The following is a 24,566-nucleotide window of genomic DNA, read 5'->3' as shown; positions in this document are numbered from 1 at the left end:
TAGGAAATTTTCCTTTTTCAGGTAGTTCAACAGCAGATACTAGTCCTCGAATATCTCCAAGATCTCCCCTTAAGTCTGTTGTTAGAGCATTTCTTCCAAATCAGCAACGTACTACAGTGAGTGTTTCATTAATTAAACAGTTTTTAGGTTTTAGACATGAATAGTTATGAATTAAGTAAATGTGAATAAAACTAATTAAACTAATTAATGATGTGTTTGCAGAACTGAGTCCTTTCTTGGTAAGAAACTGAATAAGGGATATTTGCATGCCACTCAGTGATACTCTACCCAGAGTAGGAAAGATTATGCCTCACAGCCTGAAGATTTGGCAGCTGTTTCTAAATTTCAGTCTGTATTGTAAGGTTATGGCTAAATGGTTAGTCACTGTCATAATCAACATTATACCAGCAATTGCACATCCAAAAACTCTGTACACATGCCTGACAGACTCAGATTCTAGTATAAAAACTCAAATCAAGAATATAAAAACAAGCGAGGGGTGCCAGAATAGGAAATACAGGATTTAGTGACATGGCTTTCCACTTCAGTAGAACCAGTCTTTCAACTAGTTGAGAATAATATCCATGAAGAAACATAAGAAGAAGAAAAAATAAAATAATAATAATAATGAGACTTCTTAGAGCCATCCAAAATTTTGTTCAATCCCAGCAACTTCAGCAAGAATTGGGCGTGGGGGGGGGGGGGAGGTGTGGCCATTTTCCACTGGTTCACATGGTTCCCTATGCCATATCCCAGCCATAGTCAGTAGTGGGCTCCATCCTCTACCCCCTTTCCTTTCCTCTTTTTTCCCCATTCGCTCTTCCCACTGCCTGTTGTTATCCTATGACTTCCTTTCTTGTCTCGTCATGGAGTCCACCACTAACAACACGCGGGTGACGTTCACTATTCCATACGTGATCTTGAAACCAAAGGTTTTCAGCCAGAGCTACAACCAATAAATGCTCATAGTGGACAACGGTCTTTAACTGGATTCTCAGTTCGTTCAGATCAGATTTTCCATGTCTCAGCATTATTCTAAGTAAATCTTTCCTTTCTCTAGTCCAGCTTTCTTGACAGTGAGGTAATTTTTCTTAGTGATGTGTTTGCAACTTCAGTTGGCTTCAATTTTCTAGTCACATGGATCCAGCTGGTTGATATGCTGATGTGTCTTATATTGCTAATTATTGTTCATTTACCTACCAGAGTACCAGACAATCCTAACACACACCCAGTACTCTTCTTTTTCTCACAAACAACTCTTCAAAGTACACAGTCAAGTGATGGGCCCTCTAGGCACCTCAGATCACAATTTGGTAATGTCTCTTCTCTAATGGAGCCTTTCTCTCATGGCCATTCTCAGCCTTGTGTTGTGTGATATTACAAGAGTGCAAAATGGGATGATTTGCAAGATTTCTGTTTTTCTTTTCTTTGACTGGATTATTGTTTTAAATCTGATGGTAGTGTTTGCTCAGATAGTGTCAGTGAAATTATTCTTGTTGGGATGAGAATCCATTATTCCACACTCCATCTTAAAATATCATCCCTTATCCAAAACTTAGTTTCCCAATAAATGTGCTAAGGAAGTTCAAGATAGGAATGTACATATCACAATTAGTTTGTATACAAATCTTCAGGTTTGTTTTCTGCATACATCAAAGCTCAGAACAATTGTGAAGTAAGTATTATTAGTAGTGGCATATGATGCAAGAAAGCAAAAAAGTATCTCATAAAGCATTAGCCAAAAAAAAACCCCCTCCTACATCACCTATCCATCTCCTCTAGTAATTTGTCTAGTTCTTTGAATTTATTTATTTAGACTACCCACTTCCACAACAGCAGATAGAAATTTTTTCAACAATCAACCATCTGCTGGCTGAAGGCAAACCTGCACATCTATCCTGTAACCATCCTTCCTCAATTTGAATTTATGTCCCCTCATGTAGTGTGAGCAATAGGAAGAATCTCATCATCACTGAGCTTAATTCATTCAAAGCCTTAAACATATCAATCGGATCACTCCGCAGGTGCCTACTCTTTAGATGCTGCAATTTGCAGAACTGAATCCTTTCTTGGTAAGAATCAATCCAAACTAAATTTTGAATGGACTAAGAGTAGAAAACTTGCTTCATATCCAAATAGTAGTTGAGCATTCTGGTTTGCCAAAGCTGTTGGTAGCAAATTTTGCCTATCTATACTCCCGCCTTTGTTAAAATCTGATGATTCTGTTGCATTCTCAGATAAAGATAAAACTTACTAGCATCCTACTTTTCTTCTAACGCTTGTATTGATGACCTTGGTAAACCACCTACTACCATTCCCAGCACACTGCACTTAATGCTTCCTGTGGTCTTACAGCAAAAGGATATCAGAAAAATTTGGAACAATCTTGATGCCAAGTTAGCTGAGGTCCTGGTGGTATTTTTCTACCTGTTCTCAAAAAACCTGTGCTCCTGTGAACTTACTTCTGTTCCGTGTTTCCTTTTTTGCTTTCTTATTGCACTGGTGTTTTTTGTTCTGCTTAGAAATTTGCTCATATTCAGCCAGTCCTAAAAAGGGTGACAAGTGCCTCCCACACTTGTCACCCTTACTGCTTCACGAATTTTGTCTTTATCCTTCATGATAAGGTGAAGTCATGAGCCAATTCCGTTACAGATTTACCTTTTCCGTGTTGTGTTATTATTTTCAGCTTCGTCTCTAAGCTTATTGTCTTTCTCTTCTTCTTGAAGAGAAATGGTGAATCAATTTTATGTTTGCTAGCCACATTAGTTGAAGGGTAGTTTGGTTCCCAAGATAACAAAAAGATTGGGAATCACACAGCGATAATATCACGTTCACTACCTTTGAAGAACTGAGAGTAGCTAGGCTTAATGACACCGTACTAAGCACGGGATGCTGTAATTGTCATACATTGTCATCATCAAGTGTGACTTTTTGTTATTATTGCGACTTATTGGACTCTTAATTCTATTTTTTTTTCTGTAATTCTTTTAATTTTTTTTAAAATTTAATATATGCAACTGTCATAACTACGAATGGTCATAAGTCAGGGAGTATCTTTGTGTGTGTATATATACAGGGTGATTCACTACCAGTGCGACAAACTTGCAGGAGGTGTAGGGGGCACAAAGACGAATCGGAATCACATAGTATTGCAGGGTCCGAAATGCCTTCGTCATGTGGTAGAGGACGTTGAATGGGAGGTTGCGTGAACAGCGATCCCGCTGGAAGTCAGCATTTGTGAACCATTTCTGTTGAAGAAACTAAGTAGCAAAAGTCCTCCGGAGTGGATAATCCACAGGCTCCAATGATTGGACGTGTTGCAGATGGTATGAACTCATTTGGTTTGTTGACAGTATCCTCCATACAGTGGATTGGGAAATACTCAATCGTTGGCCTGTCGCTCGAGTACTCTTACTCGGATTGCCTTCTGCAAGACGTAGGACATTCTCCTCATTGTCTGACGTCCTCGTCGTTCGCTCTCGATTCATGGTACCTCTCGTGAAACAACCAATCTCACGTAACCTTCTGTGCACATGTGCAAAAATCGTATGATGAGGAGCACGCCTGTGCAGGAAATGTTCCTGGTACAAGCGCAGAGTGGCACGCCCGTTACAGTCCACAGCTCCATACGCGTGGTGCATGTCGGCCAGTTCAATGTTTGAACACTCGTCCATCCTACTGCCTCGGGAACCGGTTCACAAATGCTGACTTCCAGCGGGATCGCTGTTCACGCAACCTCCCGTTCAACCTTCTCTACCACATGACGAAGGCATTTTGGACCCTGCAATTCTATCTGATTCCGATTCGTCTTTGTGCCCCCTACACCTCCTGCAAGTTTGTCGCACTGGTAGTGAATCACCCTATATATATACATACAGATACATATATATATAATGAGTAGTATGGAAGGTAATCATTAAAACACTGGCATTAATAAACTGTATTTATACACTAATGTACTTGTGATGCCAATGGATGCGTTACGTCCATAATGCATTGTATATAGTATTTTCATAATATTATGGGGAAGAATATAGTAAGATAATCATATTAAGATATATACCTTGATAGATCTGTAGAATCACAGAGGATAATATAATGTACGAAAGTTAATAATACAAAACTTATCATTGCTTACCCACAATCTAGATCAGTTCTACTCAAAGTGTAGTCCGTGTACCGACACCGACCCATGAACTGTTTGTTACCGGTCTGCGACGAATTGGAAATTGGTCACAGACGTTACCAGTCAGCAAGATTGTATTTTACGGACCAGTAATAATATGCACTAAACCGAAATCACTTTTCACGTTGAAAAACCAAAAATATAATTCTAACTATTGGAAAAAAAATAAAATAAAATTTCTGTTCACTGACATTTGGGTGAAGTCCGGACGGTCTATTACAGCCAAATCCTCTGCTTGCACCTTCACGATGGTGGGACTGTTAGTAATCCTGGGTATAACCTCCATGCACAAGTACATGGTGGGTGACCACCCAGGTGTGAACCAACGTAAGCAGGGGTCGAGGTGTGGCGCCCACACCACATGGAGGAACGCCGCCCCTCTATGTTACCAGGCAGTACTAGGTGGTAGATGACTCTCATCAACCGGTGAAATACCACCACTTTGCTTATTGGAGGCTTGAAGTGGTGGAACCCATGTTTAGTCTCTAGAGCTAAGTTCCGGCCAACCCTTCCCTATCTCTTCCATCATGCAGTATGATTGATGATTTTTGAGGTTATGATGAATATCGTGGCGAGATCCAATATTCCTTACATTTCGAGGGTACAGCTCTAAAACGGTGTTCGCAGGCCGGCCGCTAGATAGTACACCAGACCAAACCTATCGGTAACTCTCTAGGAGGCTTCCGGATCAGCTAGTGTATAATCTTGCTACCTCTACTCTGTCAGATAGTGACTGGGGGGAGTCTGAGTAGTGTGTATGCGGGGAGCATTGTCGAGGCCACGTTATGTCAAGGATCTGGGTATATTCTTACCACATGTACGCCATATCCAAAAATTTCATTACTTCATACAGCATGTCCCACCCACTTTTTCTTACCATTGAATACACCATGAATTGTCAAAATAATAGAGCAAGCTTATCTGCGAAAAGATCTAAACCTCCCAAGGACTTCCTAATTCATTTCACAAATATACGTGGTCTCAGTTCCAATCTCAACGATGTCCATTTCCACTTGCAGTCTTCCAAACCCCATGTACTTTTTCTGACTGAATCTCAGTTATCAGTTGATTCAACTACTTCTCATCTCAGATGTCCAAATTATTTGCTGTGTGATTCCTTTCGCCTCAAAGGTGGTACTTGTGCATATGTCCGTTCTGATATTCCCTGTCAGAGACTTGGCAATTTGGAATCTCCTCTCTTTGATCTTCTCTGGCTTAAAATCTCTCTACCTCACTGTGTCAAATTCATCTGTTGTCTCTACCATTCTCCCAACTCCACTAATCACTTGGAGCTCTTTGACTTCCTCTCTATGCAACTTGACTTTCTCCAGTCCAACTTTCCTAACAGTGAGGTAATTTTCCTTGGTGATTTTGACGTTCACAACTCCAGCTGGCTTCCATTTTCTAGTCACACCGACCCAACAGGTCGAGATGCTGAGGCTTTTGCAATTACTAATGACCTAGCACAGATTGTTCATTTACCTACAAGAATACCGGACAATCCTAATCATACAGCCAATACGCTTGATCTTTTTCTCACAAACAACCCTTCTAAGTACAAGGTCGAAGTGAGAGGTCCTTTAGGCACTTCAGATCACAACTTGGTGATTGTCTCTTCTCCAATGGAACCTTTATCTCATGGCTATTCCCAACCTCGTATTGTTTGGCATTACAAGAATGCAAAATGGGATGATGTGCAAGACTTCTTTTCTTCTTTTCCTTGGTCTTATTACTGTTTCAAAACTTCTGATGTCAACGTTTGCTCAGATCGTGTCAGTGAAATTATTCTTGCAGGAATGGAATCCTTTATCCCACACTCCACTTTAAAATCTCGTCCTTTATTGGAAAACCTTGGTTTTCCAATAAATGTGCTAAGGCTGTCCAAGAGAAGAATGTTGCATATCGTAATTGGCTTGTTTCTAATTCTTCAGTTTCAATTTCTGCCTACACCAAAGCTTGCAACAATTGTAAAGCAGTTATTAATCAGTCCAAACTAGAGTTTGAACAGGCTAAGAGTAGAAAACTTGCTTCTTGCCCTAATGGTAGCCGAGCATTCTGGTCTCTTGCCAAAGCTATTGGCCGCAACTTTTGCCCATCTCTGCTCCCACCTCTGTCCAAACCAGATGGTTCTGTTGTCACTTCAGCCAAGGATAAAGCTGACCTGCTAGCATCCCATTTTTCTTCCAGCTCATGTATTAATGATCTTGGTAAAACACCTCCCACCATTCCTAACACGCTCCATTCAATGCCTCCTGTGGTCTTCCGTCAAAAGGATATCAGAAGGATTTTGATGAATCTTGATGCTAAGAAAGCTCCAGGTCCTGATGGTATTTCTCCACTTGTTCTCAAAACCTGTGCTCCTGAACTTACTCCTATTCTTTGCCGCCTTTTTTCACTTTCTTATTCCAAAGGTGTTTTTCCTTCTGCTTGGAAATTTGTTCATATCCAGCCAGTTCCTAAAAAGGGTGACAAATCCCTCCCATCCAATTATCGTCCCATTGCAATTACTTCTACTCTTTCTAAAGTAATGGAGAAATCAATTAACTGCCAACTCTTAAAACTACCTAGAAACCTTCCATCTGATCAACGATCACCAGTATGGATTCCGTCAGTGTCGATCCACTGGAGATATTCTGGCTTATGTTACCCATTTATGGACTAATTCAATGGAAAGGTTCGGTGAAACACAAGTAGTTGCTCTTGACATCTCAAAGGCTTTCGATCGTGTCTGGCATAAAGGTCTTCTAAACAAGCTTCCATCTTATGGTTTGCCAACTGTTTTTAGTAATTGGTTATCCAGTTTTCTCTGTGATCGCTCACTGAGGGTGATGGTAGATGGCTCTCTGTCTTCTAACTTCTCCACTAATGCCGGTGTCCCCCGAGGTTCAGTTCTTTCCCCCACTCTTTTCCTCTTGTATATCAATGACCTTCTTCCATTGACTGGAAATCCTATCCATAGTTTTGCCGATGATAGCACATTGCATTCAACTTTTCATTTTGAGAAACCTTGTCCTGCTCAATCAGCTTCAAGTTCTCGAAAATCTGCTGCCAATTCCATAAATGCCGATCTTCAGGTAATTCTCCAGTGGGGCAAAGACCACTTAGTTGATTTCAACCCTTCTAAAACTCAATTTTCTTATATCTCGGAAAAAGGATTCTTCTGCTCCTATGCTTATCTTTAGTGACACTCCGATTTCTAGGCAAAATAATATCTCTCTTTTGGGGATTACCCTGACTTCTAATCTCTCTTGGCACAAGCACATTACAAATATTGCTTCCTCTGCATCTAAAAAACTTGGTTTTCTCTTTCGCTCTCGGCATTACTTTTCTTCCCAACAGCTGCTCACTCTGTATAAATCGCAAATCCACCCTGCCGTGGAATATTGTTCCCACATTTGGGGTGGTGCCCCCAGAACCTCTCTCAGGCTTCTTGATTCCATTCAGAAGTGGGCAGTTAGGTTAATTAATGATTCATCTCTAACAGAGTCTCTCCATTCGCTTTCTCATAGACGTACTGTTTCTGCTGCATGCCTCTTCTACAGATACTTCCATGTGCACTGTTCTTCTGAATTGGCTTCTATAATTCCTGCTCTCTCTTTCAAAACAGTCCGAACACGTGCCGCCAACATCCATTTACTGTCCAACTTCAAACCCACAGAACCAACTTTTCATCTTCCTCATTTATTTATTCAACTGCCATTTTCTGGAACAACCTCCCTTCATACGTATTTCCTGAAAATTACAATCTACAGAAGTTCAAGTCCAATGTCAACAAATATCTTCTTTCGTGTTCTCAACCTCCAACCCAAGCATGTTACTAAGTACTATAGGTTCTAATACCTCTCGTGTTTGGGGTTCTCATAAAAAAAAATAAAAAAAAAAATTGGGAGGGGGTTTAAAATTTAAAACAATAAAAAAGATAAGCAATCAATAACAAAGAACACCGCACGCACATATTGCAACTAACACAATGTGTGCAAGTGAAAACAGAGTAACAAGTTTTGAAACTTAAAAAATAGGAATGAAGAGAACATTCTAAAAATTTATTTATGTTTTTGATATGATTGATGATTTCATGAAATGGGAAACACATTTCACTATAATAATGTAAAAACCCACAGAATTCCAGCTGTTGGTATTATTGCAAATTTAATAAGTTCATGTTTACTATCCATTTATAATAGATTGCACTAACAGAAAAGCCTAATAAACAGGGGACTGCTAATTGTTTTCTGGTTGTGACCTCCAGAAATCCGACCGGGCCATGTGGTAATGTTGGAGATCGGTACAATCATAGGGTAATCTCGAGCACTGGCCTATTAAGTTGACAGCTGCAGCTAGCATTGTCCACGCATACATGTGTTAATTTTGAAAGTGAGTTTCAAAATTAAAGCAAAAAAACATTGAGGACTATTTCAAGTAAACTTCTCAAAAATAGTTATTTGTATTGTGGTTTTTTTTTTTTTTTTTTTTGTGTAATATAATGTTCTACATAAAATTTATTGCTTTGTACAGTATTTTGTTTACTTACCATGTTCTTTTACTTTTTATATTTTTACTTTAAAATATTGTTTTATTAATTTAATAAAAAACCAAATTAGTTAAAAAATTTTTATTTAGTAACTTTAAATAAAAACTGATAAGTTAAAGATAGCTTCCGGTTAATCCGGACCGAGTGTGGTCCTGTCAAGTCCAGATTAACGGAGTTCTACTGTATATATATTTAATGAGTAGTGCTATACAATATGTGTAGCTATACAATATAGTTCTACTATGCATCAGTTCAGACAGACGAGAGCATCTCATTGAATAACATAAAATAACATATAAAGCAGTTACCATGCTGACATTACAAAGAGTGGTTGTATCGCTCTTCATTTTTGCTGTTTTGTCTTATTTCAAATTTATCTGGCTTATTAAGGGAAATAAATTTGGAAGGTGTTTGGGATAAATTCTTCCTCAGTTTATTGATAATTTTGAAGGATTTCAAGAATCAGCAGAGATTGTACAAAATGAAACAGAAGCAATTTAATATTTCTAAACAATTGCAGCTTAAGGTTTCTACAACTGACTTCACTGGTCTACTTCAAGCACGCAATGGAGGATTCACAAATGAAGACCACCATGAAATGATAAAAAAAAGTGAAGGAAGCTGAGGAAGAAGAAGATTTAACAGCTGAAACTCCTGTTCGTTCTTTCACTCTCAAGGAGCTTGATTAAACTTTTCAACACATAGAAAAAGAAATTGAGATTTTTGAATCACAAGATTCAAATTTCGAGCACACTATAGAAAAGTTGCTACAGATTTAAAAAATGCTTATGGATGCTATTGAAATTTATAAAGAAAAGAGAAGACTGTCTAGGAAACAAATGACTCTTGAAGCATTTCTGAAGAAGACTACTCCTTGTTTTTCCAACAATGAGTGCTGAACACCCACTCATTGCTAGTTCAACATGCATTGTTTTCTCTGTTGTTAGGGAATGATTCTTCCAGCTTTATTAGCAAGATTGATATTTACTAAATACAGTCAGTCCTTCTTTAGCACGATAGTTGTGTTCCTAGAAACCCTCGTGCAATGCAAAATCGTGCAATATAAACAACAGGCCCTATGGGGAAAAATAGGGTTAGGTGCCGACCACCCAAGATTGAACACACATTTGTAACCAAAACATTACCAAACACAATAAATTATCGTAATAAAATACATAAGTATTTTATTACAACGATTACGTAATAAAATATTGCTAATGCTTTTGCTTCTATCGTAAACAGACTTGTTTTTTGTTGATTTTCTATCCAAACAGATGACTGCCGTTCTATCTCTTCCAATTCTTTGTGTTTTAATCTGATGGATTTTAATTACACTTTGAGATGTTCCTGCTGTGAAAGTTGTTTTTATTTTCTCTACATTCTTCGTAATTCTCAGTGTTGCCTGATGCAGTAGCATGTGTAATATCAAATGGTCTTTCATTTCGCTCAAAGCATTTCACAATTTCATATTTTTTCTCTATCGACAGAGGTGGACTGGCCATAAGCCTTACTGGGGAAACCCCGGTGGGCCGACAGGAGGCCGGTGTGATTTTGGCCATAAATGCTAGTATGAGGCTACTACAAATTTTCCCGGCTAAGAATTTTTGATCCAGTTCACCTCTGTTTATCAATATTGCTTTTCTTTTTCTCTCTAAATCTGTAGTGTCTTCACCAGGACACTTCCTTTTTCACACCGTTTAAGTATTTTACTCATTTTTAGAGAATAAAGCACAATTACAAAATGAGGAGGCACGCTTGATACACACAAACAAAGCTGCCCGCATGTAGCAACTGAATAAACAACACTGTAAAGGCAGAGACACACTATTGACAAATCACTAGCTCACATTTTACTAAAGCACATTTCTGATTGGACCAGTGGTGCGCAAACTGTGGGGATCGACTCCCAGAGGGGTTGCAGGATAAATTAAAGGGGTTGCGGAAATTTTTAAATAAATAAATAAATTTTTTGTTTACATAAAAGCTAAAAACATGTTGTTAAAATTACTTTCGAACTATTCGTATCTCAGACTTAGTTTCGAGGCTACTCGAACTAAGTCTGAGATATGAATGAACCGAACTGCCTAGCAAGAACCCCTTTTTTAACAAAGGGGATTGCGAGTGAAATAAGTTTGCGTGCCACTAGACTAGACAATTATTCCCAGGTCCTTTTCATTCTCTACCACCCTCAGTGCAGTACCACACAGTTGATACGTTACTCTGGGGTTACTGCTACCCATATGCAGTACTTTACATTTGTCAATGTTAAACTTCAGTTGCCACTTCTCTGCCCGAATTTTCTAGATGCTGTTGCATTAGCACAGTGCCATTAACAACCCTGCCAACCTTTGTATCATCTGCAAACTTAGACATTAAGCCTGTTATACCATCATCAATATCATTAATAAATACAGAAAACATAATTTCGGACATAATTTCTGCAAACGTAATTTCAAATTTCCTAGGTTGTTGCACCAACTGCTGGTACTGTTTTGGTGGCATTGGTTGCAGCATCAGCTGTTGGCATGAACTTGTAAACACTGGCAAGCCATTCCTACTTGTTTTTCTGCATTTATTATCATAACCTCCTCACATTTAGCCCCAGCCATGGTTCCAATGCATAAAGGAAGTGCTTCTCGTGGTGTAAAGGACAAACACCGTAAATTGTCAATAATAGATAAAGTTCAACTTCTGAAAATACTCGACAGCGGTTTGTATGTGAGAAGTTTAACTCTGTTTAGTTGTAAATTCCAGCAATTTCTCTCAGTTCCTCTTATTTTAGTAATTTTCTTTTAGCCATTCCTTTTTAATTTTTTTTTTTTTTTTATTAACAACACACTTGTATGAACTTGTGGAAAAACACAACACAGTATGATGAATAATACGGCGCCCTAACGAACTGATTTTCACAAAATCTCTAACAATATTGACAAACTTATTGCGCCGTTTGAGAATTTATTTTATCGCATTTAGTTTTATTGCAGCGTGTACAATAAACTAATCACAAATGACCTTCATATATATGCTGTAATAGCATCACACGTATGTGGCCGACATGGCTTCTCAAGGAATAAAGTAAGCTACTGGGCCATGTTGGCCACATATATCATCATTGTCATCAGCCATTTTCAATCCACTCCAGGATGAAGGCCTCTCCAGCAACTTTCCAGTTCCTTCTGTTTTGAGCACTGGCCATCCATTTACTACCCACAAACTCATGAATTTCATCTATCCATTTCCGTCTTTGTCTTCCAGGTTTTCTTCTAGCTTCTCTTGGGTTCCATTCTGTTATTTTCTTAGTCCATCTGTCATCATGTCTTCGAGCTATGTGTCCTGCCCAAGACCATTTTAGTTCTTTAGTTTTGATAAGAATGTCCTTTACTTGAGTTTGCTGTCTAATCCACGTGTTTCTCTTCTTATCTAACAGTCTGATTCCCAATATAATTCGTTCCATTCTTCGCTGTGTAGTTCTCAGCTTCTCTTCCATTCTTTTGGTGAGTGCCCAAGTTTCACTTCCATAAGTCATGGTGGGGAGTATACATTGGTTCATTATTTTACGTTTCAGACAAACTGGGATATTGCTCTTCAGTATGTGACTATATTTCCTGAATGCTATCCATCCAAAATTTATTCTTCTCTTGACTTCCAGCCATTTATCATTATTACAGCTAATAACTTGTCCCAGATAAGTATATGACTCCACCTTTTCAATTACTGCTCCTTCAATCATTATTTTCCTTTCTGTGGCATACTTGTTCATCATTACTTTTGTTTTAGCCATATTCATCTTTAGTCCAAAATCCTTACTAACTGTGCATAACTGATTAAGATGTTCCTCTAATTCTTTGGGATCGTGGCTTATGACCACAATGTCATCTGCAAATCGTAAATGGTTTAGGTACGCTCCGTTCACATTGACTCCTTTCTGCGACCAATCGCCTCCTCCGTAGCCAGGTGGGAAGGAGCAGCAGTGCTTCTTGATTAGACCGGGGTTCGAGCCCATCCCCACCAAATACGGAGGATGTGGAAAGGTCAGGAAATGACTACTGCATATCCCAGAGCAATATGGCCTTAGTTGCTAATGCTCCTAAATAACTAACTAACTAACTGTGACCAGTCTAATCTTCTGAAAGCTTCCTCAAGGGCAGCAGTAAACAACTTCGGAGATATTGTGTCTCCTTGTCGTCATGAACTCCTTTCTCGATTTTAAATTTCCTACTGTCTTTGTCTAGTCTAATAAAGGCGGTAGCGCACTCATATTTTCTTCAAAATCATAATATAAGGGGTATCTATGCCTTGTCTTTCCAGTGCCCGAAACATTGTCTTATGCTGTATGGAGTCAAATGCCTTTTCATAATCTACAAATGCTAGGCATAATGGTGTTTTATATTCATTTGCTTTCTCCATTAGCTGTGATATTACGTGAAGGTGATCCATAGTTGAGAATCCTGTTTTAAAGCCAGCTTGCTCTTTCAGTTGATTCTCATCAAGTATTCTTTCTAATCTGTTAGTAATGACCCTTGTGAGCAACTTGTAGATGTGGGATAACAAGCTAATTGTTCTATAATTTCCAATTTCTGATTTATCTCCTTTCTTATGCAGCAAAACTATGATTGCATTATTCCACTGCTTAGGCGTCACACCTTTTCTAATGCACTTTGTGAAGTGCCATGCCAGTTTTTGTGTTTTGTGTCTTCCTCCCAATTTTAACAACTCTACAGTAACTTCATCTTCCCCCGGGGCTTTCTGATTCTTCATTTTCTTCAATGCATGTTCTACCTCATCAGGAACAATATCGGGTATGTAGTATTTGTTGCTACTTTGCAATCCATCTTCCCCACTGCTGGCATCATTCCCTCACTCCTTGTATAATTCTCTATATTAGAGAATGCCATAAGAGGGAGAGTGAAAGCTGCTGGGGACTGAGGGCCATTTCTTTTGTCAGGCTGTCATATGCTGGAGGGTTTGGTCTTTTCCTCTTCACACTGACCAGGCGTCTTGAAGGGAACCACTGTACACGTTCGTTGCCACCTAAGTGATGTACCATCGAGAAGGTGTGCATGAGTGGATTTTAGGGAGGCAGGCCAACCGGACTTCTCCTAAATCTTCTGCAATAGAGAGATATTGGATCCATCAGTGTTTTAGGCTGAGTGTCTGATAACACACAGGATACCCCCCTCTAAGGCCACACATATGCAACACACACACAAAAAAAAAAAGACTGTTTTTATATTTTAAGGGTTTTTTTTTTTTTTTTTTTGTTTTTAAGGAGAATTAACAACTAAGGCCATATTGCTCCGGGGATATGTGGCGGTCATTTCCTGACCTTTCCGCATACTCCGTGTTTGGTGGTCACGGGCTCAAACATATTTTAAGTGAAAAAATGACGACAACACTGACATTACAATTTTTTTATATAGAATTACTAATCAAATTATTTGCTAAATATTTTTTGGCCCCTGGGGAATTTTTTCCCTTAAAACTAGCTTGGCAGTCAACGTGTTAAAGGTAGGATGAGGTGGTTAGCTGTTGGGTAAACTCTGTGTGCTAATCTAACTACTGGTGAATCCAGCACCCCACAGGTCCCAATGCTGCCGGATTAGTGACAGTCGACCTCTATGTATGCAGTCAAATTGGTCAGACAAGACTTCCCCTTAACAAACCCATGCTGTGTCTGAACTATAACTGAAGCCTTGTCTAGATGATCCTGCAGTGCTTCTTTAACCAGTGCCTCCATTCCTTTCCCCAGAACAGAAGTTAAACTAACAGGTCTGTAATTACTTGTGTTGCCCTTTGATCCTCCTTTGTGGATTGGGGTCACATTTGCACATCTCCAGTCCATGGGTACCTCCCCTGAGTCCAAGGAAGCTCTCATAATTATGCCTAAGGGTTTGATTACTTCCTTTGCTGCCTCCATTAATATAATTGGATAGATCCCATCCACCCCAGATGTCTTCCTTGTGTTTATTTTCAACAATTTCTCCTCCGCTTTGCTCTGAGTTATAACGAAATCATTTAGCTAGCTGCCAGAGTTCTTTAACATTTGTATGACATAAATAATTTCTTTATTATAATTTGCTTGATTTGAGAATGTTTTCAAGAAAGGATATGTTTTCATTTCTTTGGATAAATAAATCTTTGTTTATGCATAAACTATTGTTTTGTTGATCTTTATTTAATATTACTATGGTCAAATTTCATTATGAACCTGTTTTGAACATTACGTCTATAGAAAATGAATTTCCACTTTATGATCACATGCTAGGGATGAATTAACTTGTAAAGTCAGGAAATACCTCATATACAAAAGGATAATATTATCGTTGCTTACCCACAATTTAGGTGACTTTGTCTGGGTCAACCATCCAAATTGAAAGTAAAACAGCAATAAGGGGTGCTCTATTTCTGTGATGATCAATATGCACTAAGGTGAAATCAATTTTGAGATTGAATCCCCAGGTAAGCCCTTGCGATCCTGGGTTTACCCAAGCCACACATTATATCTTGCATCAGACTTTAAGCTGTCCTATACTCTTCATTCTTATTTCTCCAAAATTATTAGGGCAATTGAGGATGTAGGAGAATCTACTTCTAAACATACTACTGTAATTTCGTCTTTGTGTAGTTTAAGTACTATTACTGCTACCCATTAGCCACTCATCTCATCTCACCTCTCTGTCGGCATGTTTATTTTTGCATTTACTTAATAGTTGTTGTTATTTGGTTTTTAGGAGCATTAGCAACTAAGGCCATATTGCTCCAGAGATATGTGGTGGTCATTACTTAATAGTAACTAATTGGCTATTTATAGACATTTCTACACACATTTTACTGCATCCAACACACAGGGGTCACCACATGGTAATTCTCACTAGAGGGCCATACATTACATAAAATACCATTTCCTTTTGATTACAATTTGTGCTACACGTGGTTAATTGGCTTGGACACAGTAAATATGCCTTATGCCCTATTCCTACTTTAATTTCTAAACTTGCATCCTTCGTTCTCTGTCAGGTCAATGATGATCAGTGCACACTTTACGGTATTATTAAAACATCTTTCTTTTGTATTATGGTTTAGATTCAGATTAATTATGTAACCTCTAAATTTATTACATGTTATATTACACCAATTTATATTTTTGGTTTTTCAACCTCAAAATTGATTTTGCCTTAGTGCATATTGATCATCACAGAAACAGAGAACCCCTTATTGCTGTTTTACTTTCAGTTTGAGTGGTTGACCCCAGACAAAATCACCTAGATTGTGGGTAAAAAAGCAACAATAAGTTTTGTATATTATCCTTTTGTATAATAACTTTCGTACATTATTATCATCTTATGCGACTTCTATAGATCTCTTGAAGTATATATCTTAACATGATTATCTTCCCCATAATATTATAAAAATACCATATACAACCATTATGGACGTAATGCATCCATTGCAAGTGCATTAGCCCATAAATACAGTTTATTAATGTCAGTGTAGTAATGATTAACTTCCATACTACATTAAATATATATATAAAAATAACGAGAATCTGTATGTATATATGTATATAGATAGATAATCCCCGAATTACCATTCATAGTTATGACAGTTGCATGTATTAAATTTTAAAAAAATATAAAAAATTAAAAGAATTACAAAAAAAAAAAATAGAATTTGAGTCCAATTAGTCGCAATAATAACAATATAACAGTAAGTCGCACTTGCAACAATTACGGCACCTCGTGCTTAGTGCGGTGTCATTAAGCCAACTACTCTTAGTAGGACTCAGTCTCTCTCTGTTCTTCAAAGGTAGTGAACATGATATTATCACTGTGTGATTCCCAATCTTTTTAATTTCTTGGGAACCAAACTACCCTTCAATTAATGTGGCAAATGTAAAATTGATTCACCATCTCCTGTCAAGAAGAAGAGAAAGACAATAAGCTTAGAGACAAAGTTGAAAATAATAACATAACATGAAAAAGGTAAATCTGTAACGGAACTGGCTCATGATTTCACCTTATCTCACTCGACTATATCCACCATCATGAAGGGCAAAGGCAGAATTCTTGAAGCAATAAAAGCACCAGTGCCTATCAACTCAATGAAAAAAAAAAAAAAAAAAAACTGGGCCTATTCATGAGATAAAGTTATTAGTTGCATGGATAGAGGACCAAACTCAGATGCGTGTACCCCTGAGCTTATTAGCTATTCAGGCTAAAACAAGAAGCCTTTTCGAAACTTTAAAGTTACATGCAGGAGATAACTTCAAAGAAACATTTGTCACGAGTTATAGATGGTTCAATAGGTTTAGAAAACATTACAATTTGCATAATGTGAAAGTAAGTATGGAAGTAGTTAGTGCAGATGCAGGAGCTGCTGAAGCTTTTAAGGAAGAGTTTAATCATATCATTGAAGAGGAAGATATTTGAGATGACTTCAAAGAAACATTTGTCGCGCGTCTGGTTGGTTCAGTAGGTTTAGAAAACATTACAATTTGCATAATAGGAAAATAAGTGCAGAAGTAGCTAGTGCAGATACAGAAGCTGCTGAAGCTTTTAAGGAAGAGTTTTTAATCATATCATTGAAGAGGGAGATATTTGCTTGAGCATATATTCAATGTGGATGAAACAAACTTATTTTGGAAAAAAATGCCTGAATGTATGTACATCTACAAAGAAGCAAAAATGATGCCAGGATTTAAGGCATTCAAAGATCACATCACCCTGCTTTTTGGAAGATATGTAGCAGGATGTAGGCTAAAACCACTGATTTATCATATTGAAAATCCAAGGGCTTTAAAAAATATCAATAAGCACACTCTGCTAGTGTTTTATTGGCATAACAAAAAGGCATGGATGACCATTCTGTTGTTTGAAAATTGATACGTAAATTGTTTCGTCAGAGAAGCCAAGAATTACTGTCATGAAAAAGACATCCATCTAAAATTTTGTTAATGTTGGATAATGCACTCGGACATCCAGCACACCTGGATGACATTCACCTTGATGTTAAAGTAATGTACCTTCCACCAAAAAAAAGTAAAGTGCAGCCATTATCAACCCACTGCAGGGTGGAAGCCTCCTCAACAATTCATGCTGAGGGAAGTGGACCATAATCTGCCACGCTGGTCCAGTGCGGGTTGGCAGATCGACCGTATTCAGCAGGCAGGGGCTTGAACCCCGGTCTACTCAAAGAGCGTGTGCTACTGCACTCCCGCTCCTGCCCACTCGGCTACGGATATGGGCTACATCAATTATCCAACCATTCAAAAGATGTTTTCTTGGGCTATTACTGTTACTCAAAGAGGGCAAACTCTGAGAGAATTTTGGAAGGCTTATAACATTTTGCATTGCACAATGAACATAGCTGCAGCATGGAATGAGATTACTAATAAATGCATGAGTAGTATATGGAAAAATTTCATGGAAATTTATATCCCTAGGTTTGATAAGGATAATGCTATTACCAAGATTAGTAAGGAAGTTTTCGAACTTGGAGAGCAGCTGGAATTGAAATGGATGCAAACGATGTGAAGTTTGTCGAAAACACAGAAGAAGAATTGACTAATGATGAGCCGATTGAGCTGGAACTACAAGATGTTAGAGAAGAAGAGAGAGAAAATGTAGAAGAAACACCAGAGCTTGCAAGAAAAGATGGCAGAGTCAGTTGCCATAATTAATAAGGGAATGCAGATGATGGAAGAAATGGATCCAAATGTTGAAAGATATTCAAATGTGTACAAAACTATTCAAGATGCCCATGCTAGCTAAAGAGAAAGAGAGAGAGAGAGAGAGAGAGAGAGAGAGAGAGAGAGAGAGAGAGAGAGAGAGAGAGAGAGAGCGAGCGAGAGCGCTACAATGTTGTTGTTGTTATTTGGTTTTTAGGAGCATTAGCAACTAAGGCCATATTACTCCGGGGATATGCGGTGGTCATTCCCTGACCTTTCCGCAGCCTCCATATTTGGTGGCTCACTGGCTCGAACCCCAGTCTAATCAAGAAGCGTGTGCTACGCACTGCTGCTCTTGCCCATCTGGCTACGGAGGTGCCCGATCTACAATGAAAAGAAAAGGCAAAGTAATCTCAGTTTGCAGTCAACATTACACAAATATTTCAAGAAGACTTCCACTGTTCCTTCGCCATCATCTGTTGAAAAGTCTAGCACCTCTCTCTCTCTCTCTCAATGAACAATGGTAATGTCTTTAATTGTGAAATCTTTACTTCCCTTTTCTTATTAAATTTAGTATTACTATTATTTTCTTATTAACCTTGGGAACCATACCCCTGTATTACCATTGTTATTTATATTCAACTTATGATGGAAGTACCAGAACAGAACTCGTAAGTTGGGGAGTGTGTGATCCACTGTATTGGTTTGGCATCACTTTAGTTTGTCTACTTTTCCATGTTTTTCTGTGATTTGTTATTTGTATTAGTTGACTTGATCAAAAGCTCAGATTCATTTAATTTGTGTACAGTACTCCTGGTATTATTATACACTGAGTGGCTGCTTTATATTACCTAATAGTGAGCAGATCCCCTCTTGCCCTCAGAACAGCCTGGATCCATTGTGGCATCTACTCACCAATGGTTGAAAGCATGCCATAAGGATATTGATCCAAGTTGACTCATTTCCCACAGTTTCAAACTGGATGATTGAGGTCTCTACTCTGAAGGGTTCATTCTACTTCATTCCATGTGTGCCGAAGTGGATTGAGATCTGATGACTAGGGGAGGCCACTGCAGCAGGCTGAATTCACTCATGTTTCTGAGTGAATTTTCTGAACATTTTTTAGCCTTGTTACATGAGTTATCCTGTTAGAGAAACCTATTTGCAGATGGATACACTGCAGCCACAAAGGGATGCACCTGATCAGAAACAGTTTCCAGATAACCTGTAGTATTCAAATATTGCTCCACTGCTATGAGGGGAACCACTATGAAAGCACTCCCCACACCATTACACCACGTCATCAGCCTGCACTGTTGCCATGTGGCAGGATGGATCCATGGATTCGTGTTGTTTGTACCATATTCTGGTTGTCTCATCAACACGGAACATCAGGAGCTGGGATTCATCACACAACATTTTTCCAAATCATCCAGTGTTAGTGTTCCCAAGCCAACTTTATTCATAAATTCTTGTTTTTTTTCTGACAGGAATCAAAACCCGGTTTGATTGTTGGCTTCAATAGCCCATCCATGACTAGGTATAACAAGTTGTACATTCTGGAATGCCTCTTTGGTTACAACTGTTGTTACTGGGTTGTTACCTGATTGTAGTCGTATTGCTACCTTGTACAAGTCTTACCAATCTCCATCAGCATCAATGCAACATTTCTGACCACAGGATCACTGTTTGCCAGATAACTTATTTGGTTATTGGATCAATCTTGATTTACCTGAGACATTCATACATGAAAATGCCATGGATTGCAGTTTCCAAGATAATCTTACCAGCGTGTCTGGTACTGGTTACCAAAGTCACTAAATGTTTTGTCATACATATTCTCCCACTGGATTGCATACATACCACATCCCTACATATCTGTCCACCTGCATCAGATCACATGATATGAACATTTGATGCTGATACTGAAAGAGCACTCAAGTCCATGAAAAGGATAGGTGTGCCTATTCTTTTCATACACTAAGCGGCCTCTTAATAAAGAGGCAGCTTAGTGTATAGACAAATTAAGTTTTGTCTTTTATCACTTTTTACAACCCCTGATACAGCCATTATAGTTATTTAAAAGTGTTACTCTGTGTAGTCCATAGTTGGACCATGTATGCACCTGTTACAGTTTCTCTTTCAGTATTTTGGATAGAAGTATATAAACTTTATAAGTTAAGTCTGCAAAGCTTAATGCTTAAAAAAGCCAGCGATAGTTCACATTGAAAAAGCCAATTAATAAATTATTGTTTAAAGAGGACCTTCTGGTTTCGGTCCCAAATGCGTGAGCGAGGAGGCTTATTAACCATTAGTTGTTTGAGTTTCCATGTTTAATTTTGAAGTTTTGTAAATCACAAGAAAGGTGCATAGAATTATATTCCTCTGAGCTTGAACTAATGGAGTTATTTTTCTTTGGTGATAGGAAAGTAGACCATTTTCAAATTTTGATACATGTGCAGATAAACAGATTTCATTTTAAAAACTGGGAAGAACAACCTAGGTTCTGAAAGGAAATGGGAAATCTAGTAGTTATTTGTTGTCATTTGACATCTGAATGACAGGGCAAACTATATTAAGATGAGGTTTATATTTTTGCTGAATAAATTTCCACAATATTCCACTAGTAATTATTACAGAAAGTTAGACAAGGTAATATATGGAGTATATTATCCTTTTTGATCAACTTAAATTTATATAGCATGGTTTAGGATAAAAAATAATCTTAGGGAGGAGATGATATTAGTTGTAGTAACTGCTGAAATCATCCTTCACTTAGTTGTTTGTTTATTTTCCAGGACAGTCAGCTCTATTTAATCTTTTCCTTCAAGACCTGAATATTTACATATGGCAACCATTTAATTTGAAAGCTTCGTTTGTTTACTTTGATTACATATTTTGTTAAGTAGTTTAGGGAATAATCAGAGATTTGGTGTTGTAAAATGTACATAAAATTGGTTGGCATTTTTCCTTTTGTCACCATATGAGAATATTTAACAATTAATGATGTATATACACAAGAGAAATTACATTACCTCAAAAAATGAGGTAATGTCATATTGTGCATGAAAAAGCTTGTTTTATGAGTAGATTTGACTAGGTAAAGGGAATGCATATATTGTCTGTTTTCTCAAATGATTGCATCATATATGCATTGTATCATCACATCATCTTGCAAGATTATGCAATGGCTATTTTAAACATGGTTACATAACTTGCTATTGTAAAAATGTGCAAGGTTACCTGATTTCTACATGCTAAGAGTATCAGATTAGCAGAATTTCAGTGCCATCTAGTGGCATTGAATTTGTACTGATCTATGAATGAACAATGTTACATTATGGAAACGTGGATTTATTCTATTGTGTTTGTTAACAGTAGTTCATGACAAGCAGTGATCTGGGTGCAATTCATGACCACATGGTTGACAGTGTTTGTTCTGCAGGTGCTTTTATTAGAGAACTCAGATGCATTGAGCTGAATGACATTGCCAAAGAGCTTAACATCTTGCTGTGTAGTGTACATAGCATTGTTCATGATCTTCTGGGCTACAGAAATGGTTGTAAATGTTGAGTACCAAAGCAATTTACTGATGATCACAAAGCTCTTCATATGGGAATCTCTTGTGCATTTGAAAGTCTCTCTCTCTCTCTCTCTCTCTCTCTCTCTCTCTCTCTCTCTCACACACACACACACACACACACACACACACACACACACACACACACACACACACACACACACACACACACACACACACACACACACACACACAATATGGAAATATCCATCATTTTCCTGAAAATAAGGCATTACCATCAACAATGAACAGTATATGGGAATCATAAGGTTTCTTGTTGATTTCCTTTGCTAGGATGACATTGTGAGAGCTAAACACTAAACACTGCTGTCACGTTGTATCAGTTGTGGATGTCCATTTACTGAAGATGGCCTGAGTCGCTGCATAACAATACTAGGTTACATGCTGTCACCTGCCACACATTCCAGCTCAAAGAAATGGAAATTACCAAATGATTTCCATTTCTTCAGATTCTTGAAGAAACACCTGGCTACTGATAGCAGCATGCCACTGTATTTTGGCTAAAGGTGCTTGACACCAATTTCTTGCACACTAGGATAGGTGTCATGGTGTCAGTGGGACAAAAGCTTAAATATGTGCGGTAACTGGAAAAGTGATGTGTGCCAAATTCTTATGTGTCGTATATGTAGCTTGTAAGACTGAAATCATTCACTTTATTGAAATACCCTCATATTTCCAGAATCATGATGAATTGTTTAGCCAAAACAAGTAAAGGCAGAGCTTCTTGTGAAGTGATTTATAATTTGAAATGTAAATATATGTTGTTATTGGATTGGAATGTTGATTAAAATTTGCTTTGTTATATACACTAAATTTGTGTATAAAATGTTTTACTCGTATATTTATATTTTAGGTCCAAGTAAGACCTGGCCAGACAGTGAGGGAAGCTTTATCAAAAGCTATGAAACGCCGCAAATTGACACCAGAGATGTGTGTGGTTTATCGGTGCAATACCAAGTATGCTTTCTTTCATTTTTAATGGATATGATTTCTATCTTGCATTAGAAATGTTATGCTACTATGTAAATGAGAAAAGTGTACAGTAAAATAAAATGGTATGCATGTTTGTAATCAAAATCTTACCAATAAGTATTTGCTGAGTGAATTGCATAATCTGCATTTTTTATACAGTAGCATATTCATCTTATTAAAATTATATGATTGAATAGTTGATTCAGCCATGTAATTAAAAGGATTTAACTAAATAAATAAATTCAAATTGAAGTCTCTTTTAACGGATTGTGTTACTACATGTTAAAATACCTGTTGCATACAAAAACATTGTGTGGGAGGGAGAACTGATACAATAAGTTATTTTTTTTTAATAAAATCCTAGAAAGGGCTGCTTCTAACTCGCTGACCCCTTAAAAGAAAAAAAGTGGGGGAGGGGGGACCCATTTTCTGAACTTTATCTCACCAACTTCAGACTTTCTGGTAGCTTCTATTTGGAAACCATATCACTGTATCACTATGCTGCTATATCCATCTACCAAGTGTCCCCCATTCAAAACTATATAGCTGTCACAAAGATTTTGCGTACCTACCTGTCAGTTTAAAAATGCATACAACTTAATAACATTTTAAATTTTTGTGGTACTGTATTTCTTCACAAGCAACATCACTTCATGAGTTTTACATAGCAATGTATGTGAAACATAGACAGTCTAAAACTAACAGTACTGCATTAAAACTACATTTAACCTATGAATTTATTTTATACATACAAATTGTATAGAAAAAGAAATAATAATTACCAGATTTTTATTTGTCTGATTATAATGAAATTTAGAATGCCTCAACAAATATTTTTAAAAGGCCCAAATATAAAATTTCATGAAAACCTGTTTAGTGGGAGTTGAGTTGTTACTTTGCGGGTAGATGGAGACCAGACAAAGCAGATGAACGTGGTAAATAGACAATAGGTACATTGTGCATATATCCTAATGTGCCTAGAATGGCTGAGGAACACTGCTCTAAAGAAAGGGTACTAACATCATCCTAAAGTATCCTTCTGGAGTCCTGGTTAAGAAGCATATGGTACAAGGTGTTCATTCCCAATAGCCATCCCTTTGCACTTGGGGATGATGAGTTGGATTTGGGCCACATTCATACAGGAGTTTGACACATTTTTGCTACCTCTGTATAGTTTATCTCAAATTGTACTTTAAGTGTCACATTGTTACTGGGTGAAGAGAATTGTCATAACAGATTTTTGCAACATTTCTTTGTCAGTTTACAAAGTGCTCTTATTACAGAGTACAACATTGTCTTACAAGCTTATGTGACTTCCACTTTATGCCATCTCATATTGTTTCAGTAATACTCATTTTGGAAAACATCTTAGCAATATTAAATATTTGATCTAGTTAAATATTTGATCCAGGTGTGGTGCCCACACCACATGGAGGAACGCCGCCCCTCTATGTTACCAGGCAGTACTAGGTGGTAGATGACTCTCATCAACCGGTGAAATACCACCACTTTGCTTATTGGAGGCTTGAAGTGGTGGAACCCATGTTTAGTCTCTAGAGCTAAGTTCCGGTCAACCCTTCCCTATCTCTTCCATCATGCAGTATGATTG

The 24,566-nt window shown here is 37.8% G+C and overlaps 1 protein-coding gene across 1 annotated transcript in view; it reads left to right on the top strand.

Annotated features, from left to right (window-relative positions):
• The window catches only part of Raf (serine/threonine kinase raf oncogene), a 439,038-nt gene that overhangs the window by 124,133 nt on the left and 290,339 nt on the right, over window positions 1–24,566 (top strand). The window contains exons 4-5 of the mRNA XM_090387771.1: window positions 26–116; window positions 22,839–22,942. Coding sequence (XP_090243897.1) covers window positions 26–116; window positions 22,839–22,942 — 195 coding nt within the window. The remainder of the gene's footprint in view (window positions 1–25; window positions 117–22,838; window positions 22,943–24,566) is intronic.

Source organism: Mastigoproctus giganteus, chromosome 13 (assembly GCF_048544385.1).
Source record: "Mastigoproctus giganteus isolate SK-2022 chromosome 13, ASM4854438v1, whole genome shotgun sequence".
In the NCBI taxonomy this organism is placed as follows: Eukaryota; Metazoa; Arthropoda; class Arachnida; order Uropygi; family Thelyphonidae; genus Mastigoproctus; species Mastigoproctus giganteus.
Note: the sequence above shows the minus strand (reverse complement) of the source record. Positions and strands in the feature narration are given on the sequence as shown.